Source organism: Sphaeramia orbicularis, chromosome 8 (genome assembly GCF_902148855.1).
Source record: "Sphaeramia orbicularis chromosome 8, fSphaOr1.1, whole genome shotgun sequence".
In the NCBI taxonomy this organism is placed as follows: Eukaryota; Metazoa; Chordata; class Actinopteri; order Kurtiformes; family Apogonidae; genus Sphaeramia; species Sphaeramia orbicularis.
Window position 1 is genome coordinate 13,992,652 of NC_043964.1, and position 27,158 is coordinate 14,019,809.

Sequence of the window (27,158 nt, forward strand, 5' to 3'; positions counted from 1 at the left end):
GTTCACAAGTAAGAAAGATTATTCAAGGGGAAAAAATAAAATGAAATGATTGTAATATTTGTAAATGATCTTGCTGTAATGTGTAAAATGTGTCCAAGTTATTTTTTATTATATTATTTTTATGAAAGTTTTTCCTCTTAACAGAGCTGAGGTGTCATTTTGTGAATAAATGCATTTAATAAGCAAACATCTATATATAAAACAATATTATAGTATATCAGTATATTTTTCTTTTATTTCACTGTTCGGTACTGTAAAGTGTGTTAAAAATACAAATAAAGTCAGATTTTTATATTAAATGCAAAACCACTGTTGTTTGTGTGTCTGCTGCTATTATGTTTCACTCAATGCTGACACCACGTAGGCTCATGTTTGGGTTGGTGATTGCCAGCCTTCTATTTGTACACATAACATCTGCAGTTACATAAATATATTCTTTATTACTGAAACAATACTGGATTATTAATTACCCTAGAGTTGAAACATTTTAATCTGTTTAAGGTTTGTGGATTTTGTAGGGTCTGTCTTATTAAGTGCTCATATAATGTGCACATGTCCAGTGTACATATGCAAAATGCAGATTTATGCAAAAACATGACCAATATTGGATTATTAATTACCCTAGAGTTGAAACATTTTAATCTGTTTAAGGTTTGCGGATTTTGTAGGGTCTTGTCTTATTAAGTGCTCATATAATGTGCACATGTCCAGTGTACAAATGCAAAATGCAAATTTATGCAAAAACATGAACAAAGTATTGCAGCATGCATTACATGTATTGCAACATTTATGACAGACATTTTTTGAAGACTATGTATGGGTGGATGTTAATGCAAGATGTATCATGTCCATAATACACGGATAATGCTAGAAACAGAATCTACCTGCACTTGTCTGACTCTGACTTGACATGAGATGGCTGCATCCTCAAGTATTCCCACAATCCTCTACTTTGGACAGGTCCCCTGCTCTCCGCCAATCACAGCGACTCAGTACGATGTCATCCAATCAGCAAGAAACATGACAGTGTGATCAGATTGCGCATGCGTAGTAGTCACTGCGGAACTTGTCGGACCGGGAGTGAATAGCCATTAGCTTTTTCTTTAAAGAAGCTAATTCATATAGTTTGTCATAATTGCCGCCTTTAAAACAGGTATGTTGGAGGTATTGTAATTTTACTGTGAAAATATGCAAATAGAATGTATTTTTATTCACTGTTGAGTGAGTTATTGATGTGGTTATCACAAACGCTTTAGCTAATTTCGTTGGTAGCTGCTAATTTGTTAGCTAGGGCTGTTCATCGTATTTTCAACCTTGATACGAAAGAGGACACGCTTGATATTTAATCTAACATCGCCGCTTAAGTAATTGTATTAATATATACATTTTAGTGCGGCATCTGAGCTTATTTATATCGTGTTTTCACGCTGTGTGTAATTTAATTTGACTGATAGGCAGTTCCGCAGTAGCTGAGTCACTAATAAGTGTAGACTTGCTCCGTGAAGATGTACTGTCCGTATCTCCTGCTGCTGCTGAGTCTGGGGGTGTCAGCCGTAGAAGTCCAGCGCCCCAGGGGTGTCCCTCTATCAAGTAAGCATCCAGAACGAATAACACTTTCAATCTCACTGGGCGAAATTCGTTGGCCAACCTCAAATCCAGCTCACAGTATCTTACAAAGAGGCAAATAACTTAAATATTTGGTACTAAAAAACAGGGATAGGCATTAGGTAGCAACCATTCATCATAGTATATGTTTTCTTAAATCATATTAATCATATATCGTTTTATGTTTTTCCCCCCCTGTAAATTCAGTTAAAAATGGTTCGTTATAGTCGTACCATACATCATCACAATTAAGTTTTTAGTTGAAAGTGGCATGCAAACTGTGCCTTTTCAGAATTAACCCATTTTACGTCAGGTGCACAATCATGCTTTTTACTGTTCCTTTTTGAAAAATGAATCTAGGAACAAATAATATTCCAAAACCAGAATATCAGTTGGTCCTGATCAAGGGATGTTGTATGTGGTCAGATACTTATTTCCAAAGTTAAGCTTTGCCACATCGCAGTCATAATGCTAAGATATATATACGAGGGCTATTCAATAAGTTCATGGCCTCACCCAGAAATACTGGTTGTTATAATACAGGATGTTACATTCTTTCGTGATGGGATAGTGATGCTTGAACATCGATGGACCAAGTGCATTGCTGTAAATGGAGATTATGTTGAAAAATAAAATATAAATTATCAGTCTGTGTTGTTCTGTTCTGGGTGAGGCCATGAACTTATTGAACGGCCCTCGTACTTGATAAAACAATGGCAACAGATATTAAAAAAAAAAAAAAAAGAATAATGGCAATTGTTTAAAAACTCCCAACAGAATATTTAATAGTATGTGGTATATTAAAGGTAGTTTTACAAACAGCTGCATGATGGTAGCAGAGAAAAATGACTTGAAATGATATATCCAGAAGAAAGAGCCTCTCTTTCTCAGAAATTCACAGGTAGTCTTCTGAGTCTTAAGAGTATTTTGGCACTGACTCATTTCCTTTGTCACCCTTTGATAGAACGGCAGTTCTATGAAGAAGGGAAACCTTTTACTTGCCTGGATGGCTCCCGCACTATTCCTTTTGATAGAGTGAACGACGACTACTGTGACTGTCAGGACGGTTCAGATGAGCCAGGTGAGTATAACTTACATGTTGTGCCATCCTATACTACTGTCTGCTACTTTTTTCCCACAGTATACAGAATTGCATACAGTAAATGATACTTATATATAGCTATTTTTGCTTAATGCTTTCCTGGTTTTGCCCCCATGTATAATTTTGTACATATATATATATATATATATATATATATATATATATATATATATATATATACACACACACACACACACACACACACACACACACACACACACACACAGAGTGTAAAATCTGTTTTTCATATTCAGTAATATTTATTTGCTTGCAGGCACTGCTGCTTGTCCAAATGGTAGCTTCCACTGCACCAATGCGGGTTTCAGACCTGCCTTTATTCCTTCCTCCCGTATCAATGATGGCATTTGTGGTAAGAAATTCAAAACTCCAAATTGTAGTACATCATTTCTTAAGGTATTCATTTTGTCCAAGATTTTGCTGAATGTGTTTGTGCTCTCTTTAGACTGCTGTGACACAACAGATGAATACAACAGTGGTGCTGCCTGTCAGAACACTTGCAGGTGGGAATAATTGGATTATGTCTGAGTAATGTGACCACACATATTGCACATTGTTCAACATTTTAATGTTGATTTCCTTGATTTGAAACAACAAATGGAGTAATTTAGCTAAAGATCAGAAGTAGAAGTCTGTTGAGTTTCCCACAAGTGTCTTCTAATTGTCACTTTTGATTTTCAGGGAGTTGGGTCGCAAGGAGAGGGAAAGCCTTCAAAAAATGGCAGAGATTGCAAAGGAGGGCTTCATGCTTAAACAGCAACTCATCCAGGAGGCCAAGAGGGGCTTAGAGGAAAAGAAGGTATGAATAATAATAATGATAATCATTAATAACATAGCTATGTGTTGGGGGGATTAGTCATGGTAAATTACAGCTTTATTCTGAAGTCAAAAATTATTGCTTTTAGTAATTTAAACTTGTCTACATTCACTAATGTAGAGTATATCTAAGTGTCTTACTGATGTGTCGGTCATCATACACAGAAAACATAATTATTGTATGGTTTAAATTTGTGACTAAAGGGCAAACTGGCAGAGGTTCAAACCAGTAAGAAGGATCTGGAAGACAAGGTGGAGGCTCTGAGATCTGTTAAGGAAGCGGCAGAGCAGCCAGAAAAAGAAGCTAAAGAGCGCCATCTGAAGGCCTGGGAAGGTAATTTCAAATGTGAAGATATATCCCCATCTACTGTTTGTTTTAAGCATCACATTACAGTGGGTAAAAGGCAGTTTAAAAAGATAACTTGAGCTAAATTGTTGAATTATGTTGGGGGTCAAAGGGAGTGTCACTTATTTAACATGAAAACACTTGTTGGTGATTTAGATCAAAAAGCTGTCATTCGTAAGGAGAAGGATATGGCGAAAATGGCTGCAGTGTTCCTTGAACTGGATGCTGATGCAGATGGCAGGTACGTATTGGCACCCACCACTTTTGTAAGCATTAGCACCCATTGTGAAATGAAAACAGTACAGTAGAAAGGACCTTACCAGAAATTTCAGGAGGAGCACTGTATAACAAAACTAATGGGTGTAAATTATATCAACTGCATTTTATTCTTACTGTTTGGTTCATTGATTGCTAATTTTAAATAATGCCACACAGCATACTTATGTCTAATGCTATCTGATACACTTGCAAGACTTGTTTTGTATGATGACACAGCATGGACATCCTCTGGTCTAAGCAGTTATGATCTTTATTGATGGCTTAAACATCGAAAATGAGAAAACAAATATCCTATTAACATTTAAAATATTTTCAACCTCACCACCAAAAATATAATCAAAAAATGTCTGAGAATACATGATGAATACATGAAAAATCCCGTCCACCCATGCCTTTTTATTTAGATTCACTAAGTCAATTTTTTTTTTTTTTTTTTTCCCAGTGTGTCAGTGGCTGAGCTTCTCCTTCACTCTGAGCTAGACCAAGATTCAGATGGTACATTCACAGAAACGGAGGCACAGGTAAAGGCCTTTTTATAAACTTTCCTATAAATAACAGTGGTTTGTGAGTGTTGCCATCATTGCAAATAACAGAAAATGTTTTTTGAGCTACACAAATGTCTTTGTGGATACTATCATTGTTTTGCGTAGGGACTGCTGGGGGGAGTGGACAAAGTTGATACTGTAGCTTTTGAGGCTGTTTGGAGTAACATCAAAGACAAATACATATCGGAGGTAAGAACCACACTCATATTTATGTAAAGTGTTGTTGTAAAAGCCTCAGGTCCTCCTAATGTGTCACTTAATAATTATCAGGCCAAAGCAGACACCACAGCACCAGTGGAGACGCCACAGGAGGAGACAAGGGAGTCGGTCTCTGACACCGACTCTGAGCAGTACCCTGAAGACGACATCCCAGAGGACGAAGAGGAGGAGGATGAAGATGATGAAGATGAGGACCCAGATGATGGAGAATATAAGGTAACTTCTCTGAGCTTCTCTATCAGGCTTGTGCTGGATGGCCCTGGAGTTTATTTTTTGTGACTCACCTGGTTCGTGTTTGCTATGCAGAGCCCTCCTACAACACGGACTCAAGAAAAGAAGGATGACGAAGATGAGGGGACTATGCCACCCTATGATCAAGAAACGCAGAACCTTATTGACAGTAAGTATATGTATAAAACTGAGTCATACTGTTAGATACTGGGAAAGGAGTTATGACATGACTGCATATTTATTTGTTTGAATTGTAATGGGCTAACTTGAAGTTCACTTTTAATTCTGGTTGTGCAAATAAATTGTATAAAAAAAGAAAGAAATTACAAAAAAAAAAAAATTATTAAAATACCTATGTTAAGTTCTGTATATATCAAATAGTATATTCTTTATTGTCATTGTAATATGTGGAACAAATTGAAATGTCAGTTAAAAATCTACACAGGATCAAGACAACTAATATAAATAGATTAACAGCTAAAATAATAGATAATAGGTAAAATAGCTAAATTTCATGTTGAAAAAAAAATACTATTTGTAGATGTGTATGCACGTGGGTGTGGACTGTGTATATTTTAATTTTGTGCATCTAATTTCTAGCTGCTCAGAAAGCCAGGAATGAATTTGATGAAGCTGAGAGAGCTCTCCGGGAAGTGGATGATCAGATCAGGTAAGTACTCTGCCAGAATATGAAGGAGCTTCTTTGGCAGTAATGCAATCAGTGTTTGTTACAGAAATTGCTGTCTTAACTTTTGTGCTAATCCTTAAATGCTACACATGATGATTTAGCTACTTTAGTGTTCCATTAGCAATTGGATCCTAAAATAAAAAAGGAATGACAACATTTTTTTGCTTTCTGTTTGTTCACAGGAACATTGAGAAGGAAATCTCCTTTGACTTTGGGCCCAGTGCTGAATTTGGTTACCTCTATAACCAGTGTTATGAGCTAACTACTAGCGAGTATGTAAATTGTCATCATGGAAGACAACGTTATGTTTTTATTAAAAAATTAGCCAAAAGTGTTTGCTTCTGAAAAACATAACCATCTTGTTGTTTCTCCAGGTACATCTACAGGCTCTGTCCGTTCAGCAGAGTATCACAGAAACCCAAATACGGTGGATCAGAAACTAGCCTAGGGTAGGGAAATATGTCTGTTTCCTACATTTTGTTTTATGATGCATGCCTGACTCATCTATATTTCCCTATTTAGGACTTGGGGGAAGTGGGCAGGTCCTGATGATAACGTCTACAGTGTGATGAAGTATGAACATGGAACAGGATGCTGGCAAGGCCCCAACAGATCTACCACGGTAAAACTCAGCCAATCATCCCTGACATAATCTGCTCTTTACACTTGATTTTTCACCCCATTAATTCTGCTCAATAGATAAAGAACTATAAATGGCTTCACTTGGTATTTTCAGGTTAAGTTAACATGTGGAAAAGAGACAGTTGTGACATCTACCTCCGAGCCCAGTCGCTGTGAATACCTGATGGAATTCACCACCCCTGCTGTTTGCCAAGAGCCTCCAAGCCTGGATTCCATGCATCCTGACCATGAAGAGCTATAGATGTGCATGACTCGTGAGTAACTTGATGATGTTGGCTTATAAGGCTTTCATTCTAAAGACAATGTTAGAAGATGCTGTTCAAGACTCATAATTTTATGTGCCACAGAACCACATCTTTTTGTGGATGTTAAAGACCTTACAGCCAAGATAGTACAGAGATGTTGAGTTTCTGATCAGAAATTCACTGCACCTCTATGCAGTACATTTTGGCATGGTGCAAATGAAGCAAATTAAAGATTTGACTGTCAGAGATGTATTATGTTAAGTGTAGCATTTCAGCGTTTTCTGGGAAGAACAGCTACAGCAGTTACAGCTTCCTTTTAGAAGAGCAAGACAGCAGAAAGAGCAAGGTAATGTCAACTTTACTAGAGTTATTTATTGTTCATTTAAGAGAAGATTAAGGTAAATTACTGGGATGAACACTAAAGTAATGTGTTTTGGAAGAAATGCATACAGGAGTGTGTTGTGCCTCATGTACCCTTTACTACAGATATCATAACTCAAACTGTTAAGCCCTCTGCACTTAATGGCTACTTTGGGCATGTTGGAGTAATTGTGAAGGCCAAGGTGGTCTGAGATGACAGTTTTAGTCTTTTTTTTATTTTTCATATCCTAATTTATCTCAAAAGAACCATATATTTGTAAAAAAGTGGACCCATCACTAGTGAATACTAAGTTCCTGCTGGGGAAAAAAAACCTACAGGGGCTAAAGGCATCTAAAATGCTTTTTCTGTTTAACAACTAGGTAGTCATGACCTAAGCAAACAAGCCACTTAAATTGTGCTCTCTCTTGCAGGTTGCTCTTGAGGGACCACAGTAACTACAGCAACGTGAAATTGCCAAACCGTGAGCAGCACCAACAACCTAACGATAAAGAATAAACGATGGAAATTCCAAGGAGTAGTTATGCCTTCTACACTTCCAACTTTTACTGCTATCTGTTGTGGTGTTAGTCAGATTGGTGTCCAATGTAGTTTCATTCCATTGTTTTCCAATAAAGTTGTTTTTATCTTCCAAATGAATGTGTTCATTTTTAACCCAGCAATTACCCTCCAGTTTAGGTATTTTACTATGTCTACATCCATAAGCAATACTGGCAGTTAGCATAATTTCTTTGTTGCTAATTATCTTGCTAATGATAATATGATACTTACTAATGAAAAAAGTCACAAAGACCTCTGTTATACACTTGAATGACTCCCACGCTGTTCAGTGCATTGTCTGCTCATATTGAATTCATATAAACGGCAAAAGATCATTTTGATTTTTACTGAGAGAATCTCCTATCTGAAGTCATATCTCATCAAAGTACAGATTCATCATGGTATTCTCATAGTTTTGCTCAGTGTTTTCACAGTCAATAAAAGAATGGGTCACACTTATTTGTAACTTTTATTTTATTTTTTTCTGGCATGTAAAGTACAAATAATTAAACAATTCCATGAAAAAGTCTTCAAGCGTCTTCAGCTGAAATCCCAGTAATAAATATCCTAGACTAAACTGAAAGGTTTATTTTTTCCTTTGTTAAATTTTGTCATTGTTCATTTGGTCATGTTTGGAAGTATGAGATTTTGTGTTTCTTCCGCTGACGTTGGTGTCAGCGGAACTAGTTTTGATCATTTTCACCTTTTGATTTGTTCTACCATTCCAGGAAAATGTAAGAAAAACATCACTAAGTTACTGCGTCCCCTCTAAATAAATAGACACAAAATACAGTTGGTTGAGAAACAGAAGGACCACTCACCCCTTTTCCCCCCTTACACACTCGCAAGAAGACCTTCCTGCAGTGTTTATGAGCTCTAATATTTTAATTGAGCTCTTTTTGCAAATGCATATTGGTGCTAATGAACATCTGTGATTCAGTAGCTCAGACATTGAAATTGATTCAGATTGATTCATGATTTCAGCATCAATTTTTTTTTTTTTTTACACACAGAACCCTTCATATCTTTTTTTTTTTTTTTTATCAACCCATTAGCAAAGACAGGAAGGTATCTTGTGAGGGTATCGCACCACGGACATCCCTCGGGTCCTCGCTAGTTGCCAGACCCTAAATGGGCCAAAGCCTCGCTGAAGGGGCTGTCCCATGTCTTAGGGGTTGACCGAGTGGTTGAAAAAACAAGACTGTGATTAGATTAAATAATTAAAAGATTTTCATTTAACAAGACAAACAGAACACAGGCAGTAAAGGCATAACATCTAGCACACAGCATGTATGTTTATACACTTCAATTAGTTAAATATAGCAGTGCATTCTTTGACTATGGAGAACGTTTCCAAATCGTACTTCTAAAGCTGTTTTTCTATTTGTCCCCCTTTTTAAGAAACAAAATGGTGTAACCACAATTTTGGCAAACTTAAAATCTTTTAAACTTGCAAATATAATGAAATAAACCATAAATATACACAAAACATACTTTATACGAGGCAATAATAATAATCATAATAAATAGTTTTTAAGTTAACAATAAGTTAAAACTACAAGCTTAAAGTCGCCCAAATAATACAAGTTTGTTGGCGCTATTTTGAATTTTTTCTGTTTAAATTATTTTATGTTGCAACAAAAGCTACCACAGACTTTTACAAACACAATTGAACACAGTTTGATTGAAATAAAAAAATCTAACTAAGTCTAAAATCTGCATACACTGTAAAAACTGCAACTAATTAAATAATGGAAGAAAAATAACAAATTGTACCCAATCAATGCAACCAAACATAATCTTTGACCCATGTGTGTTCTCTATGGCAACATCAACAACACAAATACGCTAATTTAACAAGTGAGTATTGATATGTAAATGAAATCAATAAATTACAGGAAAGAAATGATATTTGAAATTGACATGGGCTAAAACTGATGATATATTAGACAGTATTCCTTTCAAGGTCATTGAGAATTGCTCTAATAAGTCAAAGCCAAATATGCAGTTTGTTTGAGCTTGCATGGTCAGAGCACAAATTAGGGGCTGAGGAAGTGATTATGGAAGTTTATAGATCAGAGCTACCATTGCTTGTTTTGATTTGAGTCTATTCGTTTTTGTTTTTTGTCTGAACATATGCTCCTTTCACTATTCCGCAAACCTTTTCAGTGTGACGTTTAATTTCTTTTTTAAAAAATATATATCATTTGTTCTCAGTCAATATAAAAACAAAGCACATTGCACTTACTGTTCCATAGGAAAGTTTTTTTGTCTTTTTAAATGATTATTGTTGTTGCTCAAGCAGTGTAGTACTGTTTCCTGCCACGATCCTTGGCTCTCTACTGTACATCAGGTGTAGGTTTTCGTATCGACTTTATAAGAAGGGTAATTTTGGGCTGTGGATTTGCTTTGTGAATTGACTTTATCGGACATGGCCGGGTAAACAACTCCAGCTGCAGTTCAACGCGGCATGTTATCTCGGTTGTTTCAAACGTCTATCACTGGTCTCACCAAGTACAACTTGGTGTCCTACTGTGCTGTCTCTTGCAAACTGCCCAAACCTAGATAGAATAGTCTTTCATGTGGTTAGCTCTGGAGACACCAGCAACAATCATTCAGAGTACTTCTGGGGATGAAACAGTGGTCAGATTAAAACATATTTAAAATGGTGCAATGTTAACGGCTTTAGAAGATTAAATCGGTCACAAGACAAAGCAGATGATAGAAATATTGGGGAAATACATTATGTGGATGCATAAAACGTTTCCTTTTCAATAGGTGAACTGATACATCACAATTTATTTTTGATATGCTTTTTTTTTCATCATTTAGGGTCTGCATGAAATGTGTGCAAATGGGATTTCTTGCAGGTGTTTATATTAGCAGTTGGTTTAGTGGTGTTAGGATTTACTAATGCAAACTGATATGCGCAACTTAGATATTCAAAAGTAATGATAACTTAAATTGTAGAGGGTCCTTATTCAATAAATAACATAGATTTGTACAGCAATTACTCAGGGAATAATATAGTTATTAGTCTTAATGTATCCTTCTTTGTACTGACTTGCAAAGCAATTCTTTGGCAAAAATCAAATTTTTCTAATCATAAAGAATCATGCTCAATGTTCATTATGAATCTGCGTCCCTGTTTGAATCTGCATTTTACCTTTTGCAAGCAGCTATTCAGTTTTTCAGCTAGGCACTGAGCCAGTCTCACTGCAGCTTTGTCTGGGATTCTCAAGTCAAAGAACTTCGCTTCACTGCACCATCATTGAAGCAACACTGTACACAACTTCAGGACAAGAGATGTGAGTGGCTAAGCACTCAAAACTATAGATGTGTCTGTCAGGTTATACAACTAACTGTTTAATTTAACTTTTTACATCAGATTTGCTTTTGTTAAGTTTGTTTCAGACATTTCGATATGGTTCAACAGTTAAGTTTGTATGAGATACAATGTTCCTTCGCCCCCTCCCTAAATCCCCACCCATACACCGCATGCTTGTTCCCCCTTGCTCTGCAAAGATCAGAGGGTTTAAAATAAAGCCATGCGATGTCCCAATTTTTCCAAGCTTAAGAATCTGTAAAAATTCAGCACAAGGTCTTGTTCCTTTGTATGTATAAAAATAGATTTATCTCTAATGTAATCCTTTCAAAGAGATCGTCCTCTTTGGCTAACACAGCGTCATTTAGAAAAGCAAAAGCAAAAATGTCTTGAATATAGTTGACCTCATTTAATCTATGATCATGTGCAGATGTCTTGATATTGAAAGACATTAGCTCTCCCCATGGTAGATCTCATGTCTGGTCTGTAACAGACATTTTAGCTAGACAGGTTGGCCTTAATGCTTCATCAAGGGTGCCATAAATAATTTTCATGCAATTGGGTTGGGGATATTTTGAGAAATGCTATTTTTGTGGAAGTGCCAAACAGATCTGAAGCAAATAAATAAAATACCTTTCTGTTGTAAACAGAAGTCAAATTATGATACTTATTTGCAGGCTTGATGTTGTACAGTCATCTTTTGAGAGTGCAGGAGTTCAGTTTCTGGGAAGCTTTTTAGAGAATAGAGGGGTTAAAAATAAAACTGAAGAGCATTTGGCAAAGCTTGAGGAACTGGTCATTTTTCTCTTTAAATGATCAGTGATAATTTTAACCTTGCCAGATATCATCGCTCATACGTGTGACTGTAAGTCCATTTTAAATATTCAGTCGTTTGGATCTGCAGTCCTCTTAATCTGCTCTAAGCATATTGTTACTGCAGAACCATGTATTCCACGGAAATGTAAAAGTTTGACCTTATTTACTTAGTGAGTTTCTTTCTGTGCACTAGAATTTAGAATAATACCGGTGCTCTTGAATTTTTGCTCATGTTACTTCTCAGCAAACCTGCATAGACCATTGTCGAGTTCGTTTATTTGATCGTGTCTTCTGAGTTGCATTTCTTTTTCCATTACCTAATTATGCTGAAAACATCTAAATCATCTGCATCAGTTATCGATATCTACCTTAAGACACAGATTCACCTTAATTACTGTTGAGTTCAATGACAAGCATGTCAGCAAAAATTATTTGGATGTCTTAATGTCTTGTTAGATTTTCTCTTGACCTAAAGACACTAGATAATTTTTCTGTTAAAGGGATCTTACACTACCATGGCTGGCAAAGCCGTGCAATAGAAAATGGCCTGTGGATAATGTAAAATACAGGTGCAATGAAAAATGATGCAAAAAGTGAAAAAAACACCGGTATTTTCCTTTGACGTGGCTGTGTTATGGTGAAACGGTTTTCCCCTCGCACTCGTCACTCGCCAGCCCTCCAGAGAATCACTAATGAACACTGTCACCATGGGAGCACTGCCACCTTGCTCTAAGTTCACAGACAGTCTGCTTGTGTTTAATCCATCGTGAGGATAGATTAGACGAAATACAGGACCTTTTCTCTTTGTAGTGGACTAAATATGTGTATATCTTCTAGTAATTATTTAAAAATGTGTTTCTGTGATACATTTGTGTGCTATTGGGTTGGTGTGAGACTGTGAGGGAAAGAGTGATTCTGATGGTTTTCCGACTACTCTTCTCTGTGACCAGTATTCATTATTTAACCTAAATCATGTAGGGTCTGAGCTAACAGGCTCACATAAGGTAGAGAAACTGCCTTTACACTAGGCACCACCTAATGCAGGTCAGGAAACAGTAGTCAAAGTTTCTAGAAAATGCTTACATACTCGGCTATTATAACCACCTTAAATATTGAATATATAGTTATATTTTAATAGACGTATATAAGAGAACACTGTTTTTAATTTCATTTTCTTTGATCTAAAAAAATCGCTGATTCAAAATGCCCAAGTGTAAAAAAGTGACTACATTCTCTCCAGCAAGATAATAGGAGAGATGGTGGGGTAAGAGTTTGGGTAAATTGCACATATTCGTTTAAATTTTTGATCGTTTTGTTCATCAGTTGTCATTATTTGCCTGAATTCAATCAAAGCACTCAGTACACATTCTCTGTCACATTCGTTAGACTGTCTCCTAAATAGATAGCTCTTACCCCTACCCAACAAACCAGCTACGTACCCCTTCTAATTCAATCCAGGCAAATATAGGGAAGGACTAGCATGTTGTGTAAAGAGAAAAGAAAAACTCCACTAGTGTGTTTGTTTGAAACTCTGACTTGTATATGCTTGCGTATGGATTATGTTTGGTCATGTGTGTATGTGTATGTGCATCTGAATGTCTGTGTGTGTGGTAATATAATATGGATTTGTGTGAGAATGTGTCAGAGAGAGACTCAGTCCAGGCCCATATAGAGTGATGGCGCAGGGAGCTCAACTCGCTCTCCCTGCAGGTTGAAGGAGCTGGCAGCAACAGCCTCTCTCTCAGGCCTTGTGCTGCTTGCTGGTCTTGAAGGAAACCTGCAGCACGCGGTCACCCAGGCGGTAGCCGTTAAGGCTAGCGATAGCCATGGCAGCTTCGTCATAGTTGGTCATGGTGACAAAGCCAAAGCCCTTACATTTGTTGGTGGTGAAGTCACGGATGACCTTGACATTAGTGACGGCGCCGAAGGGCCCAAAGAGCTGCCACAGGACACTCTCGTCTGCCTCAGGGGATAGGTTGTACACAAAGATGCACCAGCCAGCTCCAGTTGGACCAGTAAGGTTGACCCCAGCCAGGCTGGTCATACTGTCAATGGTGATGGGCGAGAATCTGGGGAAGAGAGTAGGAGAACTACCATGGGTGTCATTCTGAAGTTCAACATAGCATTCATTTCTATATACTTTCTCTGTTTGGCATGTATCTGTGAGAAATGATAAAGCTTGTAGCCGGGTATGGAGTCGGGGGACCCCATCTCCATCCCCTCTGCTGTACAGTATGTAGATAAATGTGTGGGCACCACAGTTGCTCCAAACTACCTGCTTTCATACAAAATGACACTGTGCCCTGAGACACAAGCACCCACACAATCTGCATATTTTCTCTTTTTCTCTGCTGACCAAAGCCTCTGTAAAAATTAAACACATGAATCACAATGTTCAACAGAAATCACAGTATCGAACAAAACACAGAAACCTAGAGAGGGATGAAAAGCAAATTGGAATCAAATCATACAAAAACTGGAGCAAACAGAGGAGACGCAAACGGAATCTGGTATGTCCATGCTGGTGAAAAAAAGGGGACATTAAAGCAACTGAAACTGACAATGTTAGTTCATAAATAAATACATACAAATTATTTCTAGTAATTAAAACAAAAAACGAAAAGGTTAAACAAAGCCATGCCAGAATACCCTGCTGTTAGAAGGCTGTGTATTTGCTTGTTACAATTACATGTGGTATTTTATTGTCTGAGCTGCTTCCGTAAAACATGGATAAATGGGCGGTGGACAAGACGAATTATGGCCATTATATCTAATTTCGAGATGAAGTCAGCAGGTGGTATTCCGGGCACTTTGTTTGAGGTTTTATTTTGGTATGGATGCTTTTGAAAGTACACCTTTGTCATTTACCTCTTGACTCCGTAGCTGGCGTTTAGTAAATTGTCGAGTCTGCAACGCAAGAGGGAGAATGAAGGGGATGCAGAAGTTAGTTATGAGATCTACAAGGAAAGGGGGCTTTCAGTTAACATGTAGCTTCTTCACCAGCTGGCCTCCAGAGGGCATCCTTCACTGCACCGCAGTCCCAAACCATCCAACCACAACCTGATGGCGTATCACATAGTTCTGTGAATATGTGTCTGAACTGGTATTTGTTGGCCATTGTGAATTCAGTTGTTTAATATCATTACACTTAAATAGCTTTAGATTTGGAATATAGAAGTCTTATGTTGTTCTGGTTCCAATCATCTGATTCATAGTACAGACATTTTATTCCCCCATAAATATCATTTAGCTTCATAAAATACAAGTTAATGTTAGTGATGTGTAATGAAAGCCTTTTCAATGTTTTCACCCTTTAATGAAAATGATTAATTAATAGTAGACTGAAGTATCATATCCCAGCACAGCAAGCGTTTAAAACTGCAATTATTTTCTTATTTTGTTTTTCTAATTTAATATTTTTGGAAAAATTTGGTCTCTTACATTGGTTTTGAGCTGCTATTTGGATCTGGTCCCTTTCCATGTGAAGGGATCATGCTGCAGTTTAAAAGAAAGTCAGAGAAAAAGAGTGTGAAGGAGAGACAATGTCATATTGCCAAATCCTTCTGTGCTAGAAACAAATCAGCAGTTTACCAGTAAGTTGCCTAAATACTCACATTGTTTCATAGTTTTTGAGCATTTCTGACTAATCAATTTATGCTACTTCATCTCTTGGATTGTTTTTGAGTATCCACTTGAAAATAGTTACCCTTACCCATTCTCTGGTGTAGACGAGAGTTTTATACTCCCTGTTACACTATTGGCATGTTGAGAGACTAAAGACTCACAGTAACATAGCAGAACTTGCTTTAGCGACTAATACCACTTAGATGATGAGCACAGCAGGATGACCTGTAACCTTGTTTTAAAACTGCTGCTTCTTATAGACTATCTGTTGGTTCATGGTGAGTCACAGATGCCGTGATCTTGGTAAAGGTTCAGTACCTGAAACGCTGAGTCTGGTGGTGCAGGGGCCCCGTGTAGCGTCTGGCAGCTGTCTGATACAGTTGAGTCAGTAAGGCCTGGCCTGTCTTCTGGCTGGGATTGTTGGCAAATTTGACAGTGATGGGCTCAGCGGCACCCAAAGGCTTCTGTCCGTTCAGACCTTTGATGGCCTCCTCTGCTTCATTTCGTTTGTCAAACCGGATGAATCCCACTCCTCGTGATATGCCTGCTCCGAATAAGAAAACAGTCTTATTTTACTATCTTGGCATCAAGAATTACTGCTGCCTACAAACTATCTTGTTGGTCTGACTGGGGTAGATAGAATTCATTCAAAGAAATGGGAATTGAGTGTAGGTATGATACTTAAAATTAAGCTGTACCTGTGACTTGGTCCACTAGGATGCGGGATGTAATAATGCGGCCGTATTGGGAAAACAGCTGTTCCATGTCCTTCTGGCTCATGGTTTTAGGTAGTCCACTGACGTAAAGGTTGGCGTCACGAATAGAGGCTGAGCTTGGACGGGCATATGATACCTATATTACACATGAAATATATAACTATATTTATTACCATAAAAATAACCAGTCTGGAGTTAATGGACTAGGTCAAAAAAAAAACAAAACATTTTAATCAAATGTCAAGTTTCAACAGTTCCTATCAAATAGTTTTCATTTTTTTTAGTCCATCAGAATCCGTATCATTTGCCATCTCTGCAGACCAAAGTCCCTCTCTGCTATCTGTGGGCTTAATCAGTGCCTTAAGGCTCACACTCAGTCACAATGAAACACACAGACACACTGTCATGACACACTGTGATGACTGTAGCTATTACCCAACTGAAAAATCACCAGTTAAGAAATCTAAGTTGTTTTTCTCTTAAAAACATCGTCCATACTTGGTATGTTTTCCCTGAATCCACCAGTGGCTTAATTAATGCTCAACAATTTTTGTTGAGCTTGTGTTTATATCCCTTATGATTTTCTGTTTGTCTACTTTTGTTTCATTTTCACACTTCACACATTGTTCTGACAGACTGATTGTAAAAGTCATACATCTAATCTTGGTTGGTTTATGGGGGCATGCGAATGCATGTTATGATAGATAGACCAGTTCAGTCCATTGTTGGGAGTGGTGTGTTTGTGTGTGATGGAGAGACAGAGTGAGTGTTGTCTGAGATAGGCTGAGCTGCCCTCCCTGTCCTGCCTCTTTCCTTTGTCTCTATCCTCTGGGGAAGAACAGCTCCACTGGCAAACAGCAAACAATGTAAGTGCATCACAAGACTTGCAGGATCCTTGACAACTTGTAAACACATTGCTCACATACACACACTATTTAGGAATCTAAAAGTGTGTGATGAATATTAATATGAACTCTATTAATATTTAAATGAAGGAATATTTGTGGAATTAATTTTACAGGCCTGAAGAAAGCTGTTGTATAGTTTAAGACAAAACTGTTTTAAATGAATACAGGTGTTCTGATTTCATCCATCAGTACTGAACACCAGTGGCTATTGTGTACACAGACAGACTGTATGAGCAGGAAGGTTGTGTGGTGCAGTGATTAGGGTGTTCTGGACGAGTCAGGGGGGAGTTGCTGTGTTCGGGGAGCAGAGGCTGCCCTATAATTAACCCTCTCCCTGTCGCTCCCACAGTACAGATGGTGCCTGAAGCCCATATGGCCTCTAATCCTGTCATTGGCATTCTGCTCTCTGTGTTACCCCCTGCCCATCTACTGATGCCCCCTCCCAGCCAGCCTCACCCTCTCTATTGATGCCTTCTACAAAGTCACAGTAAGAAAAGTATGTGTATAATATAAATAAATATTATAAATTTGTATAATATAAAATGAAATATAGAATATTTGGTGTATTTTAAATGATTGTACATTTCTTATACTCTTAGTAAGGTGTGTGTGTGTATGTGTGTGCATATCAAATAATTACTGTCAAAACATAAGACACAACTACAAAACATCTTTGCTATTTATCATGTTGGTCTAGAGTGACAATTAATCTTGCTTTTGAAAAGGTGACTAATTAGTATTTTATAAAAAAAAAAAATCCTAAAAATGAGCAGTTTAATACTCCACTTAGCATGCACATAGCTGGTTGCTTAATGACTCATAAGTCAGAATTAAGGTCCCATTTATCGGACAGCTGTTGGAACATCACCTGCTATGCTCTTTCAGAGATTTGATTTTTCAATCCTGCACTTTGTCTCAATCTTGGCTCTTCTTTGATCGGGTTTAGGGGGATGGAAGGAAGTGGTGTTTAATAATACAGCCCCCTTTTCCCTCATCTGATTTTGGGACAAAGAAGCCCCCTAATTAGTCTAGATGGGAGGCAGATGGGGTAACCTGGACTGACCCTTGTGCGCCACAGTCAGGCATCCTAATTACATTTCCATCACAATAACCTCTGCATGCTGTCCGCCCCTTGCTTTCTGACCTCCACTCTCCCCTTCTCTTTCACCCTTTCTTATACCTCCTTTGTTGTTGCCACTGCTCCCCTCTGTCTCCTCCTCCCCATTTTCCTCCCCTCCCTCTGTCACGTCTGTTGCCACCTCTCTCAACTCCCCCTTCACACACTCTCCACTTCCTCTTCTTTTCTCTACCACTGCTTCAAGAATACAAAAAAAAAAAATCAGAGCAAATATTACTGGAGGAATACATCCGCATACCTTGATTGTTTTTGTCTGCAGTTTTAGACCGTTCAATGTGTTGATGGCCTTATCTGCATCATTTGGATCCACATAATTCACAAAGCCATATCCCAAACTCTGACCTGGAGACAAAGAAAGAGACTTAGTCATATCGTTGCTACGCATCGCCAGTTAATATTCTGTCAAAATGTACTTCACGTTTGTACCTGTTATCTTGTCTCTGACTAGCTTGCAGGACTCGATCTCTCCGATGCTACCAAACAAACTTTTAAACTCTTCCTGGGTCATGTTCTGAGGCAGGTAGTTGACGATCAGGTTGGTTTTGCTGTCGTCTGTGGAGCCATTGGTGCTAATGACTGGACCGTTGGGCAGACTGGTTCCGCTTGGACCGTTGGATACCTGGGTTTCCATGGTGCTGATTATCTGCTGAGGAGGAGGGCAGTGTTAGATTTGCAATTCACAAAAAGCCAACTGTATGTGCCAATTTTGCATGTAAGACAAATCTACAAAAAGATTAAACAAATATAGCCATGTGTACAGGCTGTCCACTTTGTCACTGTCAAAGGGAAAGGTCAGGAATCAACATTGCTAAAATGGAGTGGGCTGCAAGCTCTGATTTATCATATCCCCTCCCCCCTTTCACCCCATCTTTCCACCTCTCTTGCTCCTTGCCTCTGGTCCTGCAGATGTCACAGTCCCTATTTCTTTACTTCTACCCTCCCCCGCTCTCTTCCAGGGTCAAACGCCATTACATCATTACATGGGGATGGATAGTAGTGATGTGCGTGGCTGGCGAGAGGCTTTGGGGAGGGGTGGATGGGGTTGCGGTGACGGACAAAGTAGAAAGTGACAATGTTAAATGGGTTTTGTGCTGCAATAAATAAAGACTATCAGGATTTGAGGATTTTATGTTTGCACTTCTGACTTTGTTCAGGTTTCTCTGTTGTCATTGGTGGAATACAGTTGTAGGTTAGTGCTCAGTACAGTGTCTTGTGCGCTTGCTTTGGTGTACACCATGTTGCTTAATTTGATCCACAGGGGATTTTCAAGGAACATCTGTGTGGTCAGAAACAAAACTTACTGCTCCACTTTCACTTTCAAGTTCTCTGGAAAATGGAAAATCACTGCTAACTCATTTTTTGAGTGTAGACAAAGGGCAGAAAGACTTTAAATTAAATTATCTGTGGTGTTGTCTTTTAGTTTGACATTTATGTTATGGAGATGTACTGGTTTGTCTAGATGTTTGCATTTTGAGCAATTAGGCTTCACAGTTTATATTTAGAGGTGCAAACTGAAAACAGTAGTAGATTAATGTTAATTTTAACTATTTTATGTGATATTTTAAAAGCATTCAGGCAGGTTAGTACATGTATTTCTTTAACAAACAACATGTTGAAGTATGTAGATACATAGATTTAATGCCTGTTCATTGTAAAAAGAATCAGAAGCTAAATTTCTATGTGAGGTTATGAATTTGAAGTATTGTAAATATCTAACTGATGGGTGCTGTGCAGCGCTAAATTAGTCTCCTCTAAAGCTCTTAGGGTCTTTCAGTGTACTCCAAAGCAACAAAGGGACCTAATTAATGAATGTAATCTGGCAGTTTTTTTTTTCCTGAATTATGGAGGAGTAGCTGACACCTTTTGATTTTGTGTATGCCCCGTTTCCATATTATAATCACAATTCTGCATGTGTTAATTGCTTTGGTGATATATTTAAATTTCTGTATGATTTTGCTCTCTTTTCTTTCACAGCATCTCTGAATATGTCTGTCTAATCTGCCTTTTGCCCTCATCGCTGTAACCTGCCATCTTGCTTTGAGCTTCACCTCGACTCAGGTTGCCCAGGTAACGGTCCCTCAAAGACTGCATTGTTTCTAACGGCTGAATGGCTTCCTTGCTTTAAGCTCTGTGCGTGTATGTATGTATTAGGGGCAGAAATACAGGTCAGATATTTTTCTTCCGTGAATTAATATTATATGGCTTTGGAGAAGCAGGGAGTAGCTGTTAAGCCTTATTGATTGTGACAAGAGGAAAATATCACCGAGGAAAAGGAGCACAGTGACAGAGTTAAGACAGCCTAAAAATAAAATACTTAAAACACACATGCATGCATAGACTGTGCCACAAAGAATAGAAGTCCATCAACTGAAGGTTTGAGTGCACAGCTGAATGAACTCGAGTGAGATAAAATCATGTTGTTATGTTGTATTTATTGGTGTTTTAAGGCAGTATGTTGCTATGTGATGTGATGCATCTGGGTAGAGGAGAAATATGAGCAATTGAATGTGTCCCAAATATGACAAAAGCAGTTTTAAGGGGGGGGGGAATCATATTAGGGCAAATTTGACTCGCCAACTGAAATAACCCTCAGCATGGCAGAACACACATCCCCAGCGAACAGTGTGAAGTTATATAATTCGCAGACCACTGAGTATAGGCTGGGCGCTGAGATTGGCTGACACAAGCAGCAACTAGGAATTTCGTACAGAAACAGAAAAGGCGTGATTTGAAGTTAGTTGAAACAGTCAGGAAATGTAATAACCTCTCAGAATTGTTTTTGTTGAGAGTGGCATATTTTTTATTTTACAGCCACAATAAGATTACATCTAAAGTTTGGCTTGCAGAAAGCCCATTACTGTGACAACATGATAAATCATCGACTGTATGCTGTTCCTTACAGCTTAAGCTGCAGACACTTTCCACTACACGAAACAAAAAAAATTATCACTCCAGGGGTACTGTGTAACCATGCAACCATGACGTCCTGTGTGTGAATATAGCCTAGGTCTTTTGTTGTGTATTAACACCCCCTCTCTTGTAACATACTCCTTGTTAACTATCTAATGAGGATGTTATAACATACATGTTAAAAACATGAATTCCTGGTAGATTACAGTTGTTGTCGAAGTTGGCACTATTTGCTTTTTTCTATTTTGGGGGTCTGTGAGATCTCCCTTAATATTTAATGCACTGCATCAGCATCGCCTACACATGGTCCCAGACTTGCACGCAAACAAGAGCCCTGCCTCCTCTGCCAAACACATGAACCCAGACTTGCACGCAAACAAGAGCCCTGCCTCCACTGCCAAGCACACATACCACCTACACCGTACACTATTAAATTACAAAACACAGAAGCATAACATAAATGTAAATGCAGTCAGTGTTCTGTTCTGTCTTTTGATGCTCACAAACAGCCTTTCCAAATGATTTCTGCTCCAAATACAGTAGTGGACTAGAGGCAAAATTGTACACAAGAATTACTGTTCATAAATGTAAGTTAATAAGATTAAGATTGGCCAAGTTACATGTTACAGTGACCTAATATTCACAATAATCACACTTAGGTGGACAGAAATTCAATTGAATATTCTTTCAACAATGACAACAATATTGATAATAATGATTTTCCTTTTAATATATAACCTTATCTGTGGTCCACATTATGATGCATTATATAAAGATTTTTTCTCATTGCAAGGCATGAATCAAAACTGAATGCAAGGCTGAAGTGTAAATGAGCCTTCTAAATAACACAGATTACAGGATTATCCCAAACAAAGGGCATTAGCCACACTCTCTGCAGCTTAAGGGATCATGGTGGCAGCTGTAAAACAACAAGACGACAGGAGTCACAGCTCATGTCAGCCATGCACTGAGGCTCCATTCTATTCTACGCTCCGCAGACTAAAATAAAAGATTTCTAAAAGATTTCAGCTCTCTGAATGTGCGCTGCTTTGATAAGATGGGAGCAGACAACGTCAAAGGCTTGGGGAGACAAATCTGTCTTGCAAGTCCTTGTATGCGGGGCGCTATCCAGCGTGCTGAAAAAGGGAGTGGCTTTCGGACGGTCTCATTTGAGGCCAGAGAGGCCCTTAAATCAAGAAAAGACCTTCGAGTCGTCACATTTTATTTACTGTCATTTTAAACCTTTTAAATTACAATCATTAAGAAATAAATCTCAGATAGTAAATTAAAACGGTGCACAAAATAATATCTCGATTCCTCTCTTTCTCTCTATTTAGTCTTTATTTTAAAGCCAAGACTTGTGGGCTCTGCAGGCATTCATGAACCGGAGCGCCTTTTTGCTGAATAAACGTATTGAAACGGCCAAACAAAAGAGCCACCCGTTCCTCCTCTTCTCTCTCGCAGAGGCTATGGCAGCACTATGAATATTAATGTAAACAGTGGCGCTTTGTGTCGTGGCCAGGGGCTGCAGGACTCTCCGGGAACAATGACTGTTACAGTCGCCAGATCCAAGTCAAAAACGCCATGATATGTCAACTTAAAATCAGCATCCTCATATTTACAGTATTATTTTGCTGATTTATCAAATTATTAAGTGATAATTTGCACTGAAATGACATAACTCGGAATTTGTTGGAATGTAGAGGATAATCTCCGTTACAAAAAAAAGCATGAATATTTTTAAAGATAATTAAATTATTATTATTATTTTTTGCCATAAACTAATCTTAACCGGCCTCAGTTTTGAATTGCTATAACCAAAAAGATACGTGTGTGGAGTAAAACAGCCTGAGACATCAGTCGTACACATTGAAGAAACGTGCTTTTACTGCTTTGCTCAATACAGGTTTTTCTGTTTGTTGTGGATAATTACATGAAGTCACGGGCAACAGGGGGAAAATCACTGCTTACATAACATAATTGTGTTTAACTTATCATAGCCTATAAGTTACATAGGAAATTGTATTAACTGTGTATATGTATTTGCTGAAGATTTATTCGTTGCTTTGAGGATAGAGTTTAAAATGTCGATTTTAAATCAAGAGCCAAATATATGTAATATTTAATTCAGTACAGGCTTATAGTACTTTTTAGTTAACATCAATTAACTGTTTGGACTGGTTTACAGTGGCTGTCTGTCCTTGTCCTTGAATTGTGTAAGTGCCTAGGAAGGTTATCTGACTCAACGCTTTTATTTGCTTGGCACTGCGGTACAGGCATGGAGGACTGCGGACCATGTGGAGGGGAGCTACAGCCTCCGTCGATGTGACACTGTCTAGGCCTGCAAGGGACAATAGGTAATGTAGAACAAAGAGAAAAATAAAAGTGGGACTGGAAATATGTCAGGTAGACAGTTGGAGTCTGACAAAAGACAAAACACGCCCAGTGAATTCAGTTTATTCATTCCTTAAAGTTATTCATGGGCCAACATTTACACAGACAAAATTCATCTATCTAATCTATTCATCTATCCTAATAAAAATATGTATATTTTTCAATGTTTTTTTATGATTTAATTGACAGCCAAAGCGTTGTAATGTGTAGAAAGTACAACTGCAATTGTAGTTTATGATTTCACACTTTCCAAAACTCAAAATAGTGAATTATTTATTTGTCCTTCTAATAACACCTGCATGTCATTTTAAAGGAGCTGGAGCGGCAGCCACGCTAATCCAAGGTTTACGGATTACTATCTTTGCTTCTATAATTTAAACGCAAATGCGTCTGCTCTTAATTAATGTGCGTAAAAAGATTACGCTGGTAGCTATAGAGGATGTCAAGAGGTAAATGGGAGTAGGCCGTTTGAGGCTTAAAGGCCCTCGTTTGGTACTCAGGTCCAGCAGAGACACGCCCAATCCGGCCGTCGGCACAGAGCAAAGCTAATTTATCACCGCTCGCATCTCCTTTTATCCGACAAGCGCAATGCAAGCATGGCCATCTTGTACGTATGGGCTGTGGTACTTGGAGAAAATGCGCTTAAAATGGAGATGTCCGCGCGCGTCCTTACTACCGCGGCCTCCGAGATTTCCAGCCCATTTACTCGGTTGCATCGCAACGAGAACCCTGAGGAATTTGGACTTTGTCTGATTCAATGCAAACCAATGGATGCGTAATCTCCCCCCTCCCCCTCCTCCTCCCGGAATGACTCGACCCTTTTTCCTTTGCCTTGCTGGATGGGCCCTCAGCCTCCGAGGCATCATGTTTTGTCTCAGAAAGCCGTCTTCAGCATCCTGTGCTGCACCACGCTAAGAAAGCCAGTCCTCCCCCCACTGCGCTGTGCGCCTTATCGCCTTTCTCCCTCTCCATCACTATAATCCTGCGGAATTCCTTAATCGTTTCTCCTTTCATCAATACGAAAATATGTTCAGACCTGCGACATTAGGCTGTCCGAGTGGATGTTACACTAAAACGTATAAGCAGTGCTATCTAAAATGGCAGGATTTACACTTTATCCATCGCAGACGATGACTGCAGACTGGAGCGCAGCCGGGCATGGCGCATCACTCAGAGTGAGATAGCTAATTGCCACTATCGACCGTTAATGCTATCATAATAATACCAGACCGCATATTGGATAAAAGATGAGACACTTATCCCAAACAGCCTCTGTGTTTAGGCATGTAGCCACAGCCATAGAATATTTTGAATTACATTTATTTCCAATGAAGATATGGCAATAAGAAAGATGTTAAATGAATGGCTACATCACATGTGTACATGCATTGTAGTGCATTAGGTACTAACACAATGTAAGCATACTGCTCTAGTACATCCCCTTTACCAATATTAAAGAAATAGAGTCATACGTACAGTAACCATTCTTGACGTACAATGAAAGAAATCTAGGTCCTTCTTTGCACTGGTCTTGGAGCTGGAGTCTCTATATGCTCTTCGGCCTTTATATTGTATGGCCCTTATGTTCTGTCAGGACTCCAAATTAAAAGAAAAAAAAAAGAAAAAAAGGAAAAAAATACAGTCTTCGCCAGGGGATCTCAGCCCTTTGAGATTGTAGGTGTCCTCTATAGGATGAAAATGAGGAGAAAGGGGTTTTCTACTGGATGATGATGAGGGAGAGCGTTCTCTCCGAGTGGCGTGGGCGATGGTTCTGAAAAAAGAGAAGCAGTGATCCTCAGCAGGGTGTGTCCAGGGGAGGGTGTTCTAGTTCTGCTGTTTTTGTGTGTAATTCCCTGCTCCTCTCGCAGTCTCCTTCTGTGCCTCTGCTGCAATGTTCTTCTTTTATGCGTCCTCCTGGCTGGCAGAGCGCGCTGCTGATTGGCTAATTGTGCAGGGAGGGTACTACATGGCAGCCATTGCAATGCGCTCCTCTCCCATTATCCCCTTCAGGAGAGATAACCAAGAGTCCCCCCTCCCCTTCCATCCCTGCCCTTCCATCTCTCCACTCCCTCCTTCTCGCTGCCCTTCCTTTCTTCCTGCCCCCCTCTTCACACACACACGCAGAGCAGAGTGAATAGGGCTCCACCTGCACTTTCAGAACAGATGGGTGCAGCACAAGACAGTGGACTTGTTTCTCCCATTCCCCTCACTTTTCACTCACTTCTCCCTCTGCACAGCCCCTTCCTTTTTCTCTCTTTCTACATTTAGGCCTATTTGAAACCACAGCAAACAGCTTCACTCCTCAGGCCTTTGTCTTTGCGAATAAAAGCATTTTGAGGGTAGAGTCCGTAGTCTTTCTGAGTTCTTAACCAATAATCAAAGTGATGAGGAAAAAGGACACAAAATATGACATAATTGTGCCTCATTTGGGGCTAGAAACAAAGAATTACGCCCATAATAAGTTGAATGAGTGGATGATTTCTGGTCCTCTCATAGGCCAGGCAGATGGCTAGCTATAGGGTCAGGTGCAGACATGAGAATAACAAATTAGATAGCCTCTGAATTAATTAAAGTCTATACAATGTAGAGTTTAGAAAGATATAGTTTAGATCTGGCTGTACTATGAATTATCCCCCTTTTTCTGGTTTATGCTGCTGGCCATCCTGCAGAACCACGACCAGCACTGATTTTTGGCTTACTTTACGACATCACAGTTTCCCCTTCCTGAAGAGTTCTCATCCTTCTCTGCCCACCTCCTGCTGCTCCCTCCTGTGTGGTGAGTGCTCACTGAGACATGCTGTTTGGGCTCATCTATAATGCATTCCCTGCCCCGGGACATCATGTGTGACAAATGACCTATTTCTGTGCAGACCCCCATAGGGCCTTGACCTGGGGGGTGGGTGGGTGTGCGTGCGGCTATGCGTAAATCACTACATATTTGTTTATTTGTGTATGAGTCCAGTAGCTGTTCATGAGAGGAAGTGAGATTTTAAACAAGGGTTGTGCTTCGTACAGCGGTTCAGCCTTCTGTGTGCGCTTTGCATGTTCATGAGTGGACAAGTGGTGCTGATGTGAGCCTTACTGCAGCAACCGTCAGTTCCCCTGCTTTGCTTTCCTGAACTGACCTTGAGGAGTCCTAGGATGTCTGTGGCTGTAAGGAATGGTGGTGTGAGGGAGAATACTGTTTGCATTATTGACACTGGCCACTTGCTGATGATGACTCAGTGTATTGATTTATCTATTCTCCGACGGAGCTGATGTACAGGACACATAAGTTCCTTATTTCCTTGTACTATATATTTCGTATTGTGACTCCTACCTTAAAGTTCCCATCCCTCCTGTATGCCCCATCTTCCCTCCTGTCATTGTCCTGCAGTTCTCTTCCAGTCAGATTCTGAACATGGGCCTTGTCTGATATTTTACATAATTGCCTTACATAAGTAGCAAGCTCAGCTCAGAGCTTGGATGATATTAGTGAAGATGAATATTGCATGAGGAAAGCACTCGTTAAGCGTTAATAAGAGGATAGAGATGGAGCCCCACTGTCAGTCTGTCTTAACCCCGCCCCCACCGTTCTGTCAAGCAGTGACTCAACTCAGCCTGGATACGCTGGAGCCTTTGAGTCAGTTTGTTAGAGAGGGAGGAAAAGTGTGTGTCTTCGTGTACATGCAC

General features: G+C 39.1%; 3 protein-coding genes across 17 annotated transcripts in view; 2 read left to right on the forward strand and 1 right to left on the reverse strand.

Annotated features, from left to right (window-relative positions):
* The first annotated feature begins 1,042 nt into the window (after positions 1-1,042).
* prkcsh (PRKCSH beta subunit of glucosidase II) lies at positions 1,043-7,750 on the forward strand. Of its 2 annotated transcripts, none has more exons than XM_030140678.1 (18): positions 1,043-1,153; positions 1,455-1,590; positions 2,570-2,686; positions 2,982-3,077; positions 3,171-3,228; positions 3,407-3,524; positions 3,746-3,875; positions 4,044-4,128; positions 4,609-4,687; positions 4,817-4,900; positions 4,982-5,146; positions 5,237-5,330; positions 5,762-5,831; positions 6,032-6,121; positions 6,224-6,298; positions 6,372-6,471; positions 6,586-6,745; positions 7,529-7,750. In XM_030140678.1, exons 2-17 carry the CDS (start codon positions 1,506-1,508, stop codon positions 6,730-6,732), a joined length of 1,593 nt encoding a protein of 530 aa, XP_029996538.1. In that variant the 5' UTR covers positions 1,043-1,153; positions 1,455-1,505; the 3' UTR covers positions 6,733-6,745; positions 7,529-7,750. The 2 variants fall into 2 exon arrangements, with proteins under 2 accessions (XP_029996538.1, XP_029996539.1); XM_030140679.1 differs by having other exon boundaries at positions 1,072-1,153; positions 1,467-1,590.
* Positions 7,751-8,645: 895 nt separating this feature from the next.
* Positions 8,646-25,437, reverse strand: elavl3 (ELAV like neuron-specific RNA binding protein 3). Of its 14 annotated transcripts, none has more exons than XM_030140682.1 (8): positions 24,963-25,430; positions 18,609-18,825; positions 18,421-18,524; positions 16,119-16,272; positions 15,739-15,967; positions 15,238-15,291; positions 14,665-14,703; positions 8,662-13,886 (listed from the first exon to the last, which is right to left on the reverse strand). In XM_030140682.1, the coding sequence occupies exons 1-8, from the start codon at positions 24,969-24,971 to the stop codon at positions 13,538-13,540; spliced, it is 1,155 nt and encodes a 384-aa protein (XP_029996542.1). In that variant the 5' UTR covers positions 24,972-25,430; the 3' UTR covers positions 8,662-13,537. The 14 variants fall into 14 exon arrangements, with proteins under 14 accessions (XP_029996555.1, XP_029996542.1, XP_029996543.1 ...); XM_030140683.1 differs by having other exon boundaries at positions 15,739-15,964; positions 18,609-18,828; positions 24,963-25,424; XM_030140681.1 differs by having other exon boundaries at positions 8,697-13,886; positions 18,609-18,828; positions 24,963-25,437.
* The window catches only part of dock6 (dedicator of cytokinesis 6), a 42,807-nt gene continuing 39,021 nt past the window's right edge, over positions 23,373-27,158 (forward strand). The window contains exon 1 of the mRNA XM_030140669.1: positions 23,373-23,449. Within this exon, the coding sequence (XP_029996529.1) occupies positions 23,388-23,449 (62 nt within the window). The 5' untranslated portion in view covers positions 23,373-23,387. The remainder of the gene's footprint in view (positions 23,450-27,158) is intronic.

Excerpts from the sequence above, each read along its gene's own strand:
- prkcsh (XM_030140678.1), top strand. The coding sequence starts at position 1,506 with ATGTACTGTCCGTATCTCCTGCTGCTGCTGAGTCTGGGGGTGTCAGCC. Across the intron at positions 4,129-4,608 it reads GATGCTGATGCAGATGGCAG|TGTGTCAGTGGCTGAGCTTC; the intron begins GTACGTATTGGC and ends TTTTTTTCCCAG. Across the intron at positions 6,472-6,585 it reads GCCCCAACAGATCTACCACG|GTTAAGTTAACATGTGGAAA; the intron begins GTAAAACTCAGC and ends TGGTATTTTCAG.
- elavl3 (XM_030140681.1), bottom strand. Across the intron at positions 18,525-18,608 it reads AGTCAGAGACAAGATAACAG|GTCAGAGTTTGGGATATGGC; the intron begins GTACAAACGTGA and ends CTTTGTCTCCAG. Across the intron at positions 15,292-15,738 it reads CACCAGACTCAGCGTTTCAG|CATGATCCCTTCACATGGAA; the intron begins GTACTGAACCTT and ends TTTAAACTGCAG.